Genomic DNA, 17,092 nt, shown 5'->3' on the forward strand with positions numbered 1-17,092 from the left:
GTCAGATGAATCATCCTTCACCATGTTCTCGACAAATGTACAAGTGCACGTGTGGCGTCAACCTAAAGAACTCTACAGCCTTGAGTGCTTGGTTCCAACAGTGAAGGGTTCTGGTGGTTCCATAATGTTGTGGGGTGCATTTTCCTGCATGGTTTGGGTGCAAGGTCAATGCTAATCGTTACTTAAATGGTACCGAGTGATCATCTTTACCCCATGTTGCAGTATTTCTTTCCTGCCGGGGGAGGGGTCTTCCAGAATGACAATGCCCCCATTCAGAGCACGTGTGGTCAGCCAATAGTTTAATGAGCATGACACCGATGTTATCCATATGTCATAGCCTTCTCAGTCACCAGATCTGAACCCATCTGAGTTTATGGGATATTCTGGAATGACGGCAGAGACGGCGTTTTCCACCTCCATCAACCAGGTGCGAGTTGAAGAATGGTGCCGCATCCCTCCTGCATTATTCCTGGCTGGTAGACTATGCCACGGCGCATACAGGCCACACATGGAGGCCCAACACCCTAATAAATGACTTTACATTGGTGTTTCCATTTTATTTGGCCACTACCTGCATCTGTGTTTATAAATATGATACCCAAATTTTTTATATATATATATATATATATATATATATATATATATATATATATATATATATATATATAATATATATATATATATATATATATATATTTCTCCCTCCCTGCAACAGGCGAGCAGCCCTGTACAGTGTTTATTTTAGAACGGGGTCCCCCCTCCGCCCCTGTGTTATTTTGTATTTGTTTATTGTTTTATATTTGTTTATAGATGTCGGCAAATGCCGTGTGTTATTGTTTTGTAGCGTGTATGGGAAGCCCAATCCACATTAAAAACACCGTGACCCTCAGGAAAAAGATTAAGTGCTTAAGGATAATGGATGGATGACTGTCTATATAAAAAAAAATAAAAACATACCAACTTATTTGGCATAGTAAAATACTAAATACCAAATGTTTAAATCCTTCCATGAAAGGAAGTTGATTTGTTGGTTTTATTTTGTGAATTACAGTAATTTAAGTGATTTCACTATTCAACACAATTTTTGTTCCTGGGTAGTAAGTGTTATTTCCTAATTGCTTATGCCTCAAAAGTATAGAAAATGGCTATTATTCCCCACAAACTTTGCTTTTGTGACCAGGACAGTGATATTTTGAAATTTACCTATTTCCAATGAGAAAACGGGCGAATGTGTGTCTTTTCGTTCACAAAGTCAGAAAAAAAAAAAACATATGAATCCAAATTAACATGTATTTATACTAAAGTAATACAAAAATGACTACAAAAGATTTATAAGCGAGTAGTTTTTTCGAGATTTACAATTATACTGTAAATCACTTTCACGAATCTGCCTCCAAATGTAGTCTCCCATCATGTTCTCGTTATACTGTCCTTGGTAGCGGTGTTCAAAGTCCAGTATATCCTGGTGGAAGCGCTCGCCTTGCTCCTCCGAGTACGCTCCCATGTTCTCCTTGAATTTATCAAGATGAGCATCAAGGATATGGACTTTGAGGGACATCCTACAGCCCATTGTGCCGTAGTTCTTCACCAGAGTCTCAACCAGCTCCACATAGTTTTCGGCCTTGTGATTGCCCAGGAAGTCCCGAACCACTGCGACAAAGCTGTTCCAAGCTGCTTTCTCCTTACTAGTGAGCTTCTTAGGGAATTCATTGCACTCCAGGATCTTCTTTGTCTGTGGTCCGACGAAGACACCGGCTTTGACCTTTGCCTCAGACAGCTTAGGGAAGAAGTCTTGAAGGTACCTGAAGGCTGCCGACTCCTTATCTAGAGCTCTGACAAATTGTTTCATAAGGCCCAATTTGATGTGCAGTGGTGGCATCAGCACCTTCCAGGGGTCCACCAGTGGCTCCCACTTGACGTTGTTCCTCTCCACAGAGAACTCTGTCCGCTGTGGCCAGTCCCGCCTGTGGTAGTGCGCCTTGGTGTCCCTGCTGTCCCAAAGGCAAAGATAGCAGGGAAACTTGGTAAAACCACCTTGGAGACCCATCAGGAATGCCACCATTTTGAAGTCTCCTATGACCTCCCAGCCATACTCATCATACTTCAAGGCGTCCAGCAAGGTCTTGATGCTGTTGTAATCCTCTTTGAGGTGCACCGAGTGAGCCAGGGGAAGAGATGGGTACTTGTTACCATTATGGAGCAGCACGGCTTTGAGGCTCCTGGGTGAGCTGTCAATGAAGAGGCGCCACTCGTTCTGGTTACAGGCGATTCCGATTGCCTCGAACAGACTGGTCACATTGTGACAGAAGCAGAGCCCATCTTGACAGGTGAAGAAGCTGGAAAAAGGTTGGTGACGCTTCCTCTGATCTGCGACTTGCACACTTTCATCCAACAAGTTCCACTGCTTGAGCCTAGACGTCAAAAGCTCGGCATTGGACTTGGTGAGACCAAGATCTCTAATCAAGTCGTTGAGGTCTTTTTGGTTGGGGTAGTATGGGTTTCTCTCCTCAGCTCCACCTCTGAAATTGTCATGTGGATCTACAACGTCTTCCTCGCTCTCTGACTTGCTGCTCTCTTCTAAAGATGGCTGCTCTCTCTCCGGAGGAGTTGGTACGGGGAGCTCATGGCAGTGTGGCACCGGGGCGATGGATGAAGGAAGGTCCGGATACATGATAGCAGGTGCATTCTTGCCAGTCCGACGTTTGGAAGGGTCCACCATGCAAAAGTAGCAGTTGCTTGAGTGGTCAGTGGGTTCCAGCCAAATTCTTGGGATAGCAAACTTCATGGCTCTCTTTTCCCCTCTGTACCATCCTACAAAAATACATTTATTTCACCCATGACTAATGTGTAAGAGATTCTCGCAACATTTTTCATATGATATTTTTTCAATAACATTGAAAATTGTAAAACATTTTAAAATTAAAAACTTTTACTAATTTTTAAAATTAACAAATTTTATAACATAAAATTCTGAGCAACAATTGTCCATCTTACCTTCCAGAGTTTTTTTGCAGCGTTCGCAGGTGAAATGAGGTGCCCAAGGTTTGTCTTGATCTCCGACAGGCATGCCGAAATATGCCTTGTAGGCCTCACACATCTTAGCAGATGCTTCCACGGAGTACTTTTTCGCTCTTGTCTTGATAAATTGTCCGCAGACATAGCAAAATGCGTCTGCCGGATGCTTGCAGCCTCCTGATGCCATCTCTTAGAAAAATGCAGATATTTATCCACTTAGGCAGCTGGAACTAAACTGAACCGGTGGGCTTAAGGCCCCTGTATTTATACTACTATTTGTATTACTGGAAAGTTCCAGAAGTTACTCCAAGTTTACTCAGCACTGAATCTATCTGGAATGTTCTGGAAAATAGGTAAATTTCAAAATATCACTGTCCTGATCACAAAAGCAAAGTTTGTGGGGAATAATAACCATTTTCTATACTTTTGAGGCATAAGCAATTAGGAAATAACATTTACTACCCAGGAACCAAAAAAAAAAAAAAAAAAAACATTTTGTTACACTGCGTTTCCACTAGTCTTTCTTCATTTAAGCCTTTATTTTAGAACGTTCATGATGTACTGTATACCGTGATTTTAAGGTTACCACATTTGTTTGTTTTTTAATGGTTATCATACCGTGCAAATTTTACACCGTCCCATCCCTAAGAGCCAGCTTCCTCTTCTACACCCTGGAACTCAAAAGCGTATGTCAGCGAGCTACCAACCTCTGCAGGTGTCCTCTCTGAGCACCTGGCCAACAGGGTTCTCTGCAGTGCGATGAGGAAAAACAGTCCCCGCCGTTTTTGCCTCCTAACCTACAGGTGCACCACAGCCAATGGAACACTTCCTCCAGAATCCTCAGTGAAAACACCTGCGCTCCCCTGACCATAGGGCTCTACCAGCACACTATGCAGCCATGCTTGTACCAAGGAAGACACTCGGGGACCCTTCCTAGTATTTGTATTGCAGCACTGCAGGGTGTTTAACTGATGATGATGACAGCGTGGGTCAGGGGCCTCCCTGGTTACTCACATCCACTACAGGGTTCTCCGGGGGTCGATCCAGCTTCTTCAGCTTCCCTTTCAGCTTCACCTTCTTCCCGGGGCGCCCATCCTCCCCCATCATCAGCTCTCTGCAGGGGGAGAGTGAAAAAGTTGGAAACCAAAATCAGTATTGCTACAGAGCGACTGCTCACTACAGGCTGGACCAAGACTCAGGAACACAAATAAACGATCCAATATTAGTGCTTGTTTGTAGGTGCCAAAACAACAACATTTCCAATGTTGCTTTGGGAGCACACCCTGAACTGAGGCTGCCTGTCCCCGAGAGAATGGGCTTACGGTTGATAGAGTTCACTTGCCTGTGGTGCCAGTAACTCTGCTTGAAGGAGTCGTACTCCGGGATTTCCATGTCCTCGGACTCCCAGGTTGCCTGGTCGTAGGCTAGATCCCTCCACTTGATCAGGTAGTGCACATTGTTCTTCTTATCGATGCTGAGAGAGATACACACAGATGCCTTATCACATGCAAGTCCTGTCCCTATTGGAAGCTATTAGCAGTAACTACACTTATAATAGTCGCAGAGTATAGATTTCACTCAATGTTAGTGTGTGCGAGTATGTGTGTCAGCTTGTAATATCAGCACGAGTAGAACTGAACAGAGCAAAACAAAGTCGAGACTGAGTGGTGATATAACCCAAGCAGAGACTCAGTCCCGTACATCTATTATATACCACTTTATTATTAATATACAAGTTACAAATCCAGCTACATTTGTTTTCTAATCATTACCATCCTTTCAGTCCATTGTCAATTTGATTTAAAGAAAAAAAAAAGGTTGATTAAGTCAATACTATTAAGTGGCTGAGGCACGTGGCCTATTATCAGTTTTGAATGGATGGCAGTTGAATGGACTTCCAAAAGATGTCTGGTCTGATTTTACACAAGCAGGTGACCTGGTCAGTCGTGCCGATATGAAACACACAGCACAATAAAAACTGGAAGCGGCACAGTGATGTCATAAATAGGGCTTCACTGCAATGTCTCGTGGAATACAGCAGGGTAATATTCGCTCTGAAAGTCGGGCTAATTTACCAGTCCCAATGAAACAGATGTTTGGGTTTGTGTGGACTGCTGTTCTCTACAGAGTCTAAGAAAAGCAGCAATGTCATTCTAAATAGTATATTAGCCCAGTCAACAGCATCAATCCTCACCTGCTTGTCAGCCCCAGATTTGTTTTATAGTGACGGATGGATTGGTACATGTATTGATTACTACTGCATGTACTGCTCTACTGCATGTCCAGTGTTTGTACACACAGCCCCGGTCCCTGTGCAGTGCCTGTGTCCCAGCCCAGCCCCTTACCTGTGGTTGAGCACCCTATGGATCATCATCCACTCAGGCTTGATACCGAAGCGGTAGAAGCGCTCTTCCATCTCCGCATACAGGGGGTCCTTGTTCTTGCGCTTGGTGCTCTTGTCCTCGTCCCCCTCGCATCCGAAGTCCACAGGGGGCGGCTCATCCATATCGTTCTTACGTTGGTAATTCCTGAACATCACCTGGCAGTGCAGCTCCAACTGAAGAGAGCACACGGAGGTGTGTCAGTGAAAACACAGCACACATTTAATAGAAAACTGGAACAACATACCATGTTTAACAGCAAAACCACTTTAATAGCAATTCATTTTTCAATGCATTATACTGTATAGACGTCTAAATCATGTACAATTTTTATTTTAAAACGAAAACCCAATAAATAACTTCCATTATTAAAGTGGTACAGCAATTAATAAAATCTTGACCATTAACAATTGACTAATTAACGAGTTAATTTAAAACCGGTCTCCGATTGATAAAAATCACCCTTGTGCCCCATTTGGCATCCTATCTACAGTACATGCTATATTACAAGCAGCACCATGTTTCATCACACCACATCCTCAAATTAACCCTTAATAATCCTCTGACAGTCCTGTGCTTGTACTGTTGGCCAGCCTGGCTGTTACCTCACCTGCAGCTCAGAGACCCACGAGCTGTGCCAGTAGGACATGTTGCTCCACTTGACGAAGAACTCCCTCTCAGGGCGCCCCTGCAGAGGCTTCGGATGGGATGCATCCAGTCCAGAGCCGGCAGGCCTGGGGACCGAGGTGGGGGAGGGGGGCTCCCCCCAGCGCCAGGTTAAGATCTTTTGCACCTTGCCCTTCATTGGGAGGCACTGAGCAAAATAAAAACGAGGAGGAGTGATTAGAGGGAGACTGGCACAAAAGACCCTGATGATACCAGCAAGGCACCTTCTACTGGAACTCAGCGATCTACACGAACGCTGCATTCAAGCGCTTTGTAGTTATTCTCACTAACACGGGACACTAGCCTGACAGTACATTTCATAATCTACATTTGACTACTGCAACGCAGTCAGTGCGTATCATTGTACAGCAAAACAGAAATTACAGGAGGGACATTTCACTTTTAGGGATTCATTGAGGGATCCATTGTATGCAATGTCAGGGGATCTTGACAGAAAAGAGGATTTGTGGAACCCTGGCTGAGCTGGAGATAGGGGGCTGGGCAGCCACTCCTCTCATACTCACAGTGCAGCGAGGACACACCCACTCCCCGTTGGGTATCTCCGGCAGGGGCGGGTTGAGGCAGTGAATGTGGTAGGAGGAGGGGCAGGTGTCGCAGCACAGCAACTCCCCCCCGTCCTTGCACACCCTGCAGAACTCCATATGGTGATCGTCTTCCTCCACGGCGGCTTCCTCCACATCCTCCTCCGCTTCCGACACGTCCTCTTTCGCCTCCCACTGCACCCCTTCCTTTTCCTGTGGAGGGACACAAGAGACCGAGTCAGACAGGCAAATTCTTAATAGATCACACTTGCACATTTTACTATATAATGTGCGTACATTTGTCATTTCATTTTTGTTATTTTTCAGCACCCATAGTGTTCAACATTTAACAGAGGGTATTAAGAAGTTTGGATCAGAGTCCAGTATCATTCCTTACAAAAAAGTAACATACTGCAAGTATACTTGTGCCAGAATTGTCTGGTTTTAGTATACTATTGGGACCATTAGTCTACCCTATTTTGGCACAAGTATACAACTTTGTATATTCTTTGTAAATAATGCAACGTAGTTCAAATATTGGACATTTCTTAGATTATATCATACTTCTCTTTTGCATACCTGCATTGCTTCTTGCTAGCTATGCACCACGAGATTCTGACAAATACTTCTAGAAAACCAGCAGCAGCTTTTGCTCTGGATCAAAAAAGCTATAATGCTCTGTGGCTGCCCGCTGTGTGGTCAACTATCAAAATACTAGTAGAAACTAACTAAAACAAGTCTGGTAAAAACAAATGGAAATCTGGAAAAAGTACAGAATTTTGATGTTGAAAAAGTATATGAACCCTGAGATACTGTAACTGTATTGAGTACAGTGTACTTTGTACAAATCACACTCCATAGGTCAATTATGGGCAGCCTGACTTTTCTGGACAACCAAATGTCGACAATGGACTGCCCGAAGGGCAAGTATCATTATCAAAATTTTGCAAGCCCTGAAGAGTGTGTAGCCCAGACGGTGGAGAGGGGTATTGACTCACACAGTGGGGGCAGCTCCACTTGCCCTCGGGGGCTTTCTCCATGTCGGGGTCCAGGCAGACCATGTGGTAGGCTCGAGGACAGGTGTCGCATAGGATGATCTCTCCGCCCTGCTGGCACACTTCACAGTAATCCTGGTGATCAGTCTCATAGCCATCAGCATCCTCATCTCCTATAGCACACAATAAAAGGGGTCTGAATCAATGACCAGCACAAAGGGTTACAAATACACAATACAGGGGGGCTGAATCACTGACCAGCACACAGGATTACAAACACAGGATACAGGGGTATGACTCACTGACCAAAACACAGGGTTAAAAACACACACCAGTCTTGCACACAATCCTGGATTTCCTAAGTTCCCTCAATTAGTGATAATATTGCAATGCACAGCCAAACCTGCTCTGAACTAATGGAGTCTCTCACACCCGAAAGCATACCTTTACTAATAGAAGGAGTTGTTCGTGCAGCTATAGAGAAGGGAGGAAAACACTACTAAACAAACAGAGGTCTGACTGCGCAAACCCCTGGCTCCTTATTTCAATAAGACCACTGAGGAGATCGGAACCCCAGGACTCTGTGCAGCGGGGCTAGTGTGAGTTTCTAACACTGCTAGAACAGAGAAAAACTCTGTTGTATAAAATACCAGTGAAGGACCAGAAGATGTTCAAAACTAAAAATGGTTATAATGTTGCAAATGCAATGAAAGGGTAAGAATTATTAAAAAAAAAAAAAAAAAAAAAAAAAAGCTTGGTTAGCGATGCTTTAAAAAAGGCAACGCAATGTTACACCCTCCAAGAAGGATGCATTTCTCTATACAGCTCTGTATAGTTTCCTATAGCAGCTCTGGAGTTTAAGCAGCAAAAGTTGGGGGGGGGGGGGGGGGGGGGGGGGGTGCAGTGATGATGTTCGATCATGATTAATCTCTACTCTTACCCGAAAATTCAAGTCACCCTGGTTAGCATTCCTTTATAAAACCAGTGCCGTTCGTAATGGACCCCCAACCTGGAGGTGACAAAACAGTCTTACCTTTCTTTTTCTTGCGCGTTGCCTTGGCTTTGCGGCGTCCCCTGCTGCTGCGGCTGGCGGATCCATCCGAGACAGAGTAGCTGTTCATGCTGCCGTCATCAAAGTCAGAGTCCACATCGAGATCATCCTCCTCGCTCTGAAACACGCAGGATAACAAAACTCATAAGAACCAGACTTCCACTGCACAGCACTTTAATACATTCCTGGTTTCACTAGGAGTTTAATAAGACACCTGTGCTTGTTACATATACACTGGGGCTAATCAACCTTTCAGTAAAACCTGGAATGGGTGAAACTCCTTTTTTTTTTTTTTCCCAGGAGTTAATATTTCCCACCCCTGTTGATTGTTACCATTACACAGGAAACAGTAAACTGCTGTCAATGATGCTGTCCATTTCCATCCCTGCAGACATTATTACACAGTCATCATCAGACACGCAACATTTTCTTCTGTATGTGCAGTAGCAGCAGACATCCACCAGGTGGCTTACAGACAAATAAGCTCTCCTGGAACCATTCACAGCTTAACATCTCTGCAAAAACTGCACATGTAAAATCTGAATTGTTAAGAAAACAAAAACCAACAACCTCCTCCACATCTGCCATACTGCATATTGCGTTCTATCAAGGGTGGCGCATTACTGAATTCTGATAAATCCAGTAAGTGGGATGGTTGGTTACAGGCCTTTCTACAGGTCTGCACTGTTGATCTCTGTCCTAATGTATCTCTCTCTGTATACAGCTCTGCAGTGTTGAGTGGAGCTCTTTCCTATAGACTTCTAGGCAGCTCCTTCCCCTTTCCTACTGAAGCAGCCCCAGTACTCACAGATGATCTCTTGCGCTTGCTTCCAAACCCTCCCAATTTTATTTTCAGGGGAGCCACCTTCTTGGCTTTGCTCTTCTTCTCGGGAGCTTTGGGGGCTGTTTTCGTCTTGCGCCGAGCATTTGGGCCTGGAGAGAGAGCAAGTGAGAGAGAAATGCAGGCATTAAAACAAGCATCCAAGTCACCATATCTACCGCCAATTGATTCTCTCTACAGAAATGATAAGTCATTTATTAAACAGCTTTGACAACCTACACTATACCAAAAAAAAAAAAAAAAAAAAAAAAAAAGGGTGGGAGGATTAATAAAGCTCACACGAGGCAATACAATTGACTTGCACTTCTTTAAAAAAGAGGCAGTCAAAGTTCCTAGTGCTATATAAAAAAAAAAAAAAAAAAAAAACAGAAACTGGACTTCAAACAAACCTTGGTTGAATCCATTTGTTAATATTCATAACCTCCTACTTCATGGAGTTCCTATTGCATAGCAGTTTCACTACTAACTTGATTAGCCACAGAGTATTGGTAACATGCTCAGGTGTGTCAAACTCATAGAAAAACCAGTAATTAATCAAACCACTACGCAATGGGAGTCTCACTGCCATCCCTGAAGAAATGTTCTTTCTGAATATGGCCACAGAATGCTTTTTAAATATGTTCCTACATGAAATGGAACCCATGGAAAGCTGGCATGTCGGGTGCTGCCCCTGCGCCTCACCTTTGCCCTCCTTGGTCTTCGCTTTGCGTACCGGCGGCAGTGCCTCAGCCGGAGCTGCAGGGGGCACTGTGCTGCTGGGGGCAGAAGCCCCAACCCCTCCCTCCTGATTTGCCACCATGCTCTCCACGACTGCAGCCACAGCAGCGGCTGCAGCAGCGGCCGAGGCTCCAGAGCTCCCCCTCAGGGGATTGTTGGTACTGAACTCACGCCACTTCGCACCCAAGACCATCATCATCTTCGACACGGCGATCTTCGGGTTCTTGGCAGCAATTAGAGGCCTGGGAACAGGGGAAGGAGGGCCGGGATTACAAAGGGGGGTGTGTGTCTGTGACTGTGGGGTGGGGCAGTGTAGAGCATGCGTGCGTGTCGGTGACTACGGATCGGTGCAGAGCGTGCCTGCCTGCATGCCTGTGGGGCGGTGCAGAGCGTGCCTGCCTGCATGCCTGCATGCGGGGGCTGTGCAGAGCATGCATGTGTTTGACTGTGGGGTGGTGCAGAGTCTGCCTGCGGCCTGTGGGGGCAGTGCACAGCGTGCGTGTCTGACCGCGGGGCAGTGCTGGAGCTTCTGCACGCTGTGGTGTGCGGGGTCTCACCTCACAAACTGGCTGAAGGCCTTGTAGTTGGTGAGGGTTCGATAGTCCTCCTCGGAGAAGACGTGGTCAATATCTTGCATCCCCCAGTCCTGCAGGAGCTGAGCGGAGGTCTTGGGCTCCTGAGACAAAGAATTAGACTGATACTATCCACTGCAAAATTTTTATATTAGAATATTATTTATATTAGCTGGCATCAATACATACTCTCCCTTTCCATTTAATTTAACAAAAGCCATTAAAATGATCATTTAATGTTATGCAACATACAAGTTGGCCATTAGTACCTAGGTTGGGCTCAATTTCTGTTCTTCAATTCCAATTCCTTTTCAACATCAATTTCATATTTTAGATAATAGCTATTGCAATTGTTCAACTGCTTTCATTTGAAGCCAATTTAATTGATCATCGACACCAACTTCAATTAAAGTAATTTGTTGCCATGGAGAAGCTCATTTTAACAGAACACTGCTGAATGCAATTTTGATCAATGATATGTTGGAATTGATTACAAGGGACTGGGAAATACATGAACAGAAATTGAAAATCAGGAACTGACCCCTACCCTGACGAGGACCATGACCTGTATGGTGAAGCAGATCGTATCACAGCCCGCATGTGGGGGATCGGTATTGTATCACCAGTATTTTGTTTCAGTCCCATTAGAAGAGAGTTGAAAATGACCTGACCTTTGAGTCGTCATCATCGTCTTCCTCCTCCTCTTCCTCCTCCTCCTCCTCCGGCTCCGGCTCCTTCCTCTTAGCCTTGCTGCTCCCGCTGCCCGCCAGCGTTGCCCCCAGCCCTCCTCCTCCTCCCGCCTTCTTCTCCTTCCTGGCGCTCAGTCGCTGCTTCTTCTTCTTCTTCCCAGGGGTGTAATCACTCCCTTCACTCTCCGATCGGGCCTCCTTGTCATCCTCCACCATAAAGTCACCCGCTTCGGGGGAGCTGGCGTCCATATCCTACAGGAAACAGGCAACACTGAGGAAAAACTTAAAAATCTAAAGTTTTCTAGCTAATAAAACCAAAAGATACTTGACTTAGAGTTTTGTAAGGGCAACACATGCAGCTTGTCTTTTGATTTTTATCTACTACAGATAGTCCAGCCAATCTAACTGAAAATCAAGAGAATTATGATTTACAAGAACGGCTACTACCAACAAGACTGAACGGAGACCAAGGATGTTGGATTCCATGTTATGAAAGTTTAAAAGTTAAGGATTACACGTTGAGCCAGTCTGAAAGCCACCATGGAAAAGCAGCCCTGAATCACTGCAGCGTTGCTGTGTACAGAACCATGTTCTCACAACACTGCTGTGCGCAAGCATGGAACACACTGAATAAATACACTGTCTCCTGGATTAACACTAAACCCATGCAGATATTTGACCTGCACATTTTTAACAAGTCTAGAAAAGCCGCTTTAAGAATTGTAATAACCACTACCTCCTTTTTCCCTCGTTTGGATTTGGGGGTCTTGCTCTGTTTCTTGGGTTTCTTTTTCTTCTTGGGTTTCGGGGTATCACTTTCAGAGAGGTCCTCATCTAAATCCTCGTCATTATCTGAGGGAGGGGAGACAGCGAGGGAAGTGTTCAATAAAACAGTCGGCATTCCAGGACACACACAAGCGCAAACCCCCATCGAATTCGGCACTGCAGCAAGAAGAGTCTACTGTTCCAAATGGAACAAGTGAAAACACTAGGGGTGTGCCGATAATCGGTAGCACATCAGAATCAGCACCGATAGAAGGTAAAATTACACAAATCAGCCGTCTGCTGTTCTAGCAGATTACGTACACAGATATTTACTGTATGCTTTAACTTCTCACCGCTTCAAACTCAATGCTTGGTTTGGTATGCGTATGCAGGAATACAGAGACAGGAATTGTCTTTGCAGTCATATGCAACACACATGTTGCCATTTCCCAAATTTGGCTGAAGCTGCAAGACAGTTCATTTGTGATCCGTGTAGCCATGCTGAAAGCATTGCATAAACGTAATACACACTTAACACGAATTAAATTTTGCATTTAGAAGTTGTCAAAGTGCATGTTACTGTAAATCATTTCATTTTTTTATTACAAGGAGTGTTTCCCAGCACTAATACACAATGCTACTGTATCTATGTGACCGTTATTTTATACAGCAGAAATCACTGTCAAGCAAGGAGCCGATTTCAATTCCACTATCCTTGATATTCCTTTTTAGAAATAAATGCAATGAACAATATCTGCGGATTTGTCATCTGCAATTAATTTTTAAATATATGCCTTGTTTCAGTAGTGTAAATTACAATACATGCACTGCTGTATCTATGCCTTATTAGCATCAGACGGTATTGGATGGGTAATCATCAGCTCTCAGCCAAGTAAATCTTAAATCAGCGTACCCCTAGAACACACAGCTGCTTGGATTGTGATTGCTGTTTTTCAGACTGTGGAGAACAGCGATCCACACAAACCCAAGCAGCAGTTTCTTCATGTTTCACTTAGAATGGTGAATTAACCTCTGGAGAGCCCGATCCTAATAATCAGTTCATACAGTGCTAGTGCCCATTTTAATGAATTTCATCCCAGGTTCTCCACAGTCGGCCGTGCATACATAATGAAACACACTCCAAAAATGGAGGAAAGCCTTACTGCACAGAGTGGTGCTGCACTTATAATTGCACTAAACCTTTGTAAAAGTGGAAAGTACAGGTGCAGTCGTGTGGATCCTAAAATCGGGAGGTGAGAGGAGCGGAACATAACCCTGTAAGTGCGCTAGGCTCAAGTTAGCGCAATTTTGTTCGCATGGATCCAGACTCTTTAGAGTTAGAGGCTTGTACACCACGAATAACAATGGCACTACACTGCATCAGAACACATAGCAATAAAACAACTGATTGTAGTAGGATTCCAAACCACATGATCTTCTGTAGAGGTCACCATCTTGCAAAGTCACATGATCGATTACTCATACTCATAGTATCTCCGATTGACTAGAGGCAAAATATTTCTCAAAGGAGAACCCCTGGTCTATGCCAAGAATCATGTGCCCTTGTTTCTGGAAACATCCAGCATACACAAGGAAACATGTGGTCTTGAAACATGTTTCCACATGTATGCAGGGCTTAAGAAAACCAGCAATGAACACAAATGAAGCAGATGTTTCTTCACTGGTTTCATTTTGAATTTTAAAGCGAGCCCAATCAACCAACTCTCACCCTATTGTCAGCTCCCAGTTTCTGTGAATAACCGGTTGGTGCAGCACAAACACCAACCAACCAGAGGAGAAGCCTCCCTTGGACCAGAACTTGCCATCCACGAGTTAACAGGATGGAACTGCACAATATCTGTCTGTAGGAAGCTAGGGGTCTTTGAAGAAGGACTGGTTTGGCAGTTATCAGACAGGAGGGAAAAATCATGCACAAGAGCACACAAATGATTTTTTTTTTTTTTTAATTGAGAAACAACGAATCTTTTATCAGATTTGACAATAAAACAACTCCGTTCCAGCAGCAGAAGTTGTTTTCGTGTGGATGAGTCACAAAATCAGTTTGAACTGTGTTAGCATTTTTACTTTGTCACCAGCAGGCCATTTTATATAACAAAGAGAATGCCGCTTGCGATCTGTCTGCCAATGACATGCACGTCCATTAACTTGCAATCAAACATCTAGTCATACAATCAACTAAAAATTACACATTTTTTAATGTACATGTTTGTAAAATACAAAACATTTTGCGCATTTTACATTAAATGTATGCAATATATGTTGGAATCACATTACACCATAATGGCGGCGCGCCCGCGCCAGCCCCCGCTTCCCCCCCACCCCCAACTCTAAAAATTAAAAAATTACTATAACTTGCAGAAGTTCTACTTCTGTTACCGGGTGTTTTCATATCAACACCAGAATGTCATTCGATGCTTTTAAATACGTAACAACTTAATGACGATAATAAAAGTAGATTACATCAGATATTATTATATTAACAAAATTGCCATCATATTTAAATGTTAAAATGCTGCGAGGATGCACTATGTAATGCATAAGGAATGCATTAGATACTGTAAATGTAATGGGTTTTAAATTTAATTATGGCCTCAAAACTCAGCTACAACAGAAGAGACCAACTTTTTTTTTTTTTTTTTTTAATGAACCATTTCCGGTATTTAGTCCGCTACGCTACGAGAGTCACTGGATAAAAAAAAATCAAATTAGACTGTGCAGAAAAAAACAAATATTAACAGTCTACGTTTACTAAACTGGAGATGATGATAACTTAATTGTATGAGGTTGATGTCGGTGTCAACTACCAGTACACCGATGATAGGCCCAACCTTAAAACCGAACCACGAATAAACATTTAGGAACAAGGCTGCACAGAGTTGCAAGTTGCCTCATATTTAACACATTACATCTGACTGTTTCACTTCATAAAATGTGTATTTATATGGTTGTATTATTTACTTATCGTGCCGGCTACACAGGATCTATGTAGTACACTACCGGGGGTTGACATACCGCTTAAATTAAAGTCCCTTTACATCGTTTTTCAATATATTGAACACCCTCCTGATGGGGGGGGGGGACACAATAGTACACAATTACAGGTACTGGGAATATGGTATTGGTTTCATGTTAATTATAGTAAGACGCCGATTATACATATTTGCAGCATTTGCTGTATACAGTACTGTAGTCTAACCACAATATTCAACATACTTAGCAAACACGTAACATGCTAAAAAATCAGTTAAATTATTTAAAAAACTTTAATTTTAGCAGGAGACAGAGGGGCGGTAGGAGTGGTGTTAGGCCTCGTTTTAATTCGCCACACGCGCAACCGGCTTTCTACCATAACCCAAAATCCAAACACAAATAATGAAGTTCACCATTACAGTAGTAATCTGGTCAGATATTTTGTGAATTTTAGCCAACAAATGACAATGCTGTATTTTGCAAACTTTCAAGTCAAAATCCAATGGCGCGTTTTATCATCTAAAAAAAAAAAAAAAAAGTACTTCTGTTTCGACCATCACACATACGTAGAGACACGCATCAGCATGAGGGATATTTAACTACACACACACTCAACAAACCACTTAAAAATAATAAATAACAGGCAACCAGCGTCTTTGAATTTGGGTCATTGTTGACAGATCTGGATAAGATAAAACGCCGCGTAAAAAAATTAAACGTTGCCACTAGCAATGCAACTTTATATTTACATACAAAATAATGTGTTTTACCTTGAAGCAGAGAGCGGTCTTCGTTTTCACCAAACTCTGGCATATCATCTTCGCTGCCCGACATTTTCTATTTTTGTCAAGGGGTGTCCTTTGTCTGCTTCGGTCCGTACTCCACTATGCCGGTTCGAGAGGGAAGGATCAAGTGAAGCGTGGTTATAAGCAACACACACACATAAATACCGCCTTAAAAATCTTATTCTAAGCAAACTAATGCAAAATATATCCAAAGGTTGTTCTTAACAAAACTATTATTATCCAAATGTTTTGTATGTTCAGCGGCCTTGCATATATACATATATAGATATATATTTATATATAAGCCGGTTGCCGCAGTTCGCCGACTATGTCCTGTGTTTATTTTCGTTGGGTCGATCCTAATATCAGGTCAAATGTCGTTGTATTTGTACAGTATAGCTCCTCACAGCGTTATAAAATGGCTTCTCCGTTCTCAGTACCGAAGGATCAAGCACCCCCGCCAGACCCACACACAAAGAAAAGGGGATGAAAAAAGGGAGCAAGCATCCCATAATATCCCCGAGGTTGCCTTGACAACGGCCAGGCCATAATACCCCCCTCTTCCGGCCCTAGCAACTGCCGTTGTCAAGGAGACAGGTCGGGCCGACAGACCATAATAATCCACAGTCATGGTTCCCCATCCCATAATACTAACCTATATCAGTGGTCACGTGGAGTCAAATGTGCACGTTACCATCGAGACACCTACAGCCCATAATGATCCTGTATTATATAGCAGTGGTGTACAAGGTGTCAGGTATGTAATGTGTAACTGGTGTATATCCCATAATATTACTTCTATAAGGTGTTCTTGGGGTGTACCATTGACATGGGAGCTAGCAGCATAATATGCTACTGCCAAGATTGCATTTTTTTCTTATAGTTGCCATGGAGATTATGGGCAGCCCATAATGACCAATCAGTGGACAACTGTTACCATAGGTTGTCAAGGAAACTGTCTGGCAGCCCAAAATGATAAGAGTCATAAGCTACAATTACACCCAGACCATAATAACCATAAGGCCATTTCCATGGAGATAAGAAGACCCCTGTAGCCAATCCCTTTACAGTGTGGCTGCACC

The 17,092-nt window shown here is 43.4% G+C and overlaps 1 protein-coding gene across 1 annotated transcript in view; it reads right to left on the reverse strand.

Moving 5' to 3' along the window:
• LOC121325289 (chromodomain-helicase-DNA-binding protein 4-like) overlaps positions 1-16,628 on the reverse strand; it is a 43,399-nt gene extending 26,771 nt beyond the window's left edge. Inside the window, 13 exon segments of the mRNA XM_041267725.1 lie at positions 4,030-4,129; positions 4,358-4,489; positions 5,361-5,572; positions 6,007-6,210; positions 6,587-6,817; positions 7,603-7,772; positions 8,633-8,768; positions 9,459-9,583; positions 10,173-10,450; positions 10,766-10,884; positions 11,452-11,721; positions 12,206-12,321; positions 15,996-16,628. Coding sequence (XP_041123659.1) covers positions 4,030-4,129; positions 4,358-4,489; positions 5,361-5,572; positions 6,007-6,210; positions 6,587-6,817; positions 7,603-7,772; positions 8,633-8,768; positions 9,459-9,583; positions 10,173-10,450; positions 10,766-10,884; positions 11,452-11,721; positions 12,206-12,321; positions 15,996-16,059 — 2,157 coding nt within the window. The 5' untranslated portion in view covers positions 16,060-16,628.
• Between the last annotated feature and the right edge of the window lie 464 nt (positions 16,629-17,092).

Source organism: Polyodon spathula, chromosome 13, assembly GCF_017654505.1.
Source record: "Polyodon spathula isolate WHYD16114869_AA chromosome 13, ASM1765450v1, whole genome shotgun sequence".
Lineage (NCBI taxonomy): Eukaryota > Metazoa > Chordata > Actinopteri > Acipenseriformes > Polyodontidae > Polyodon > Polyodon spathula.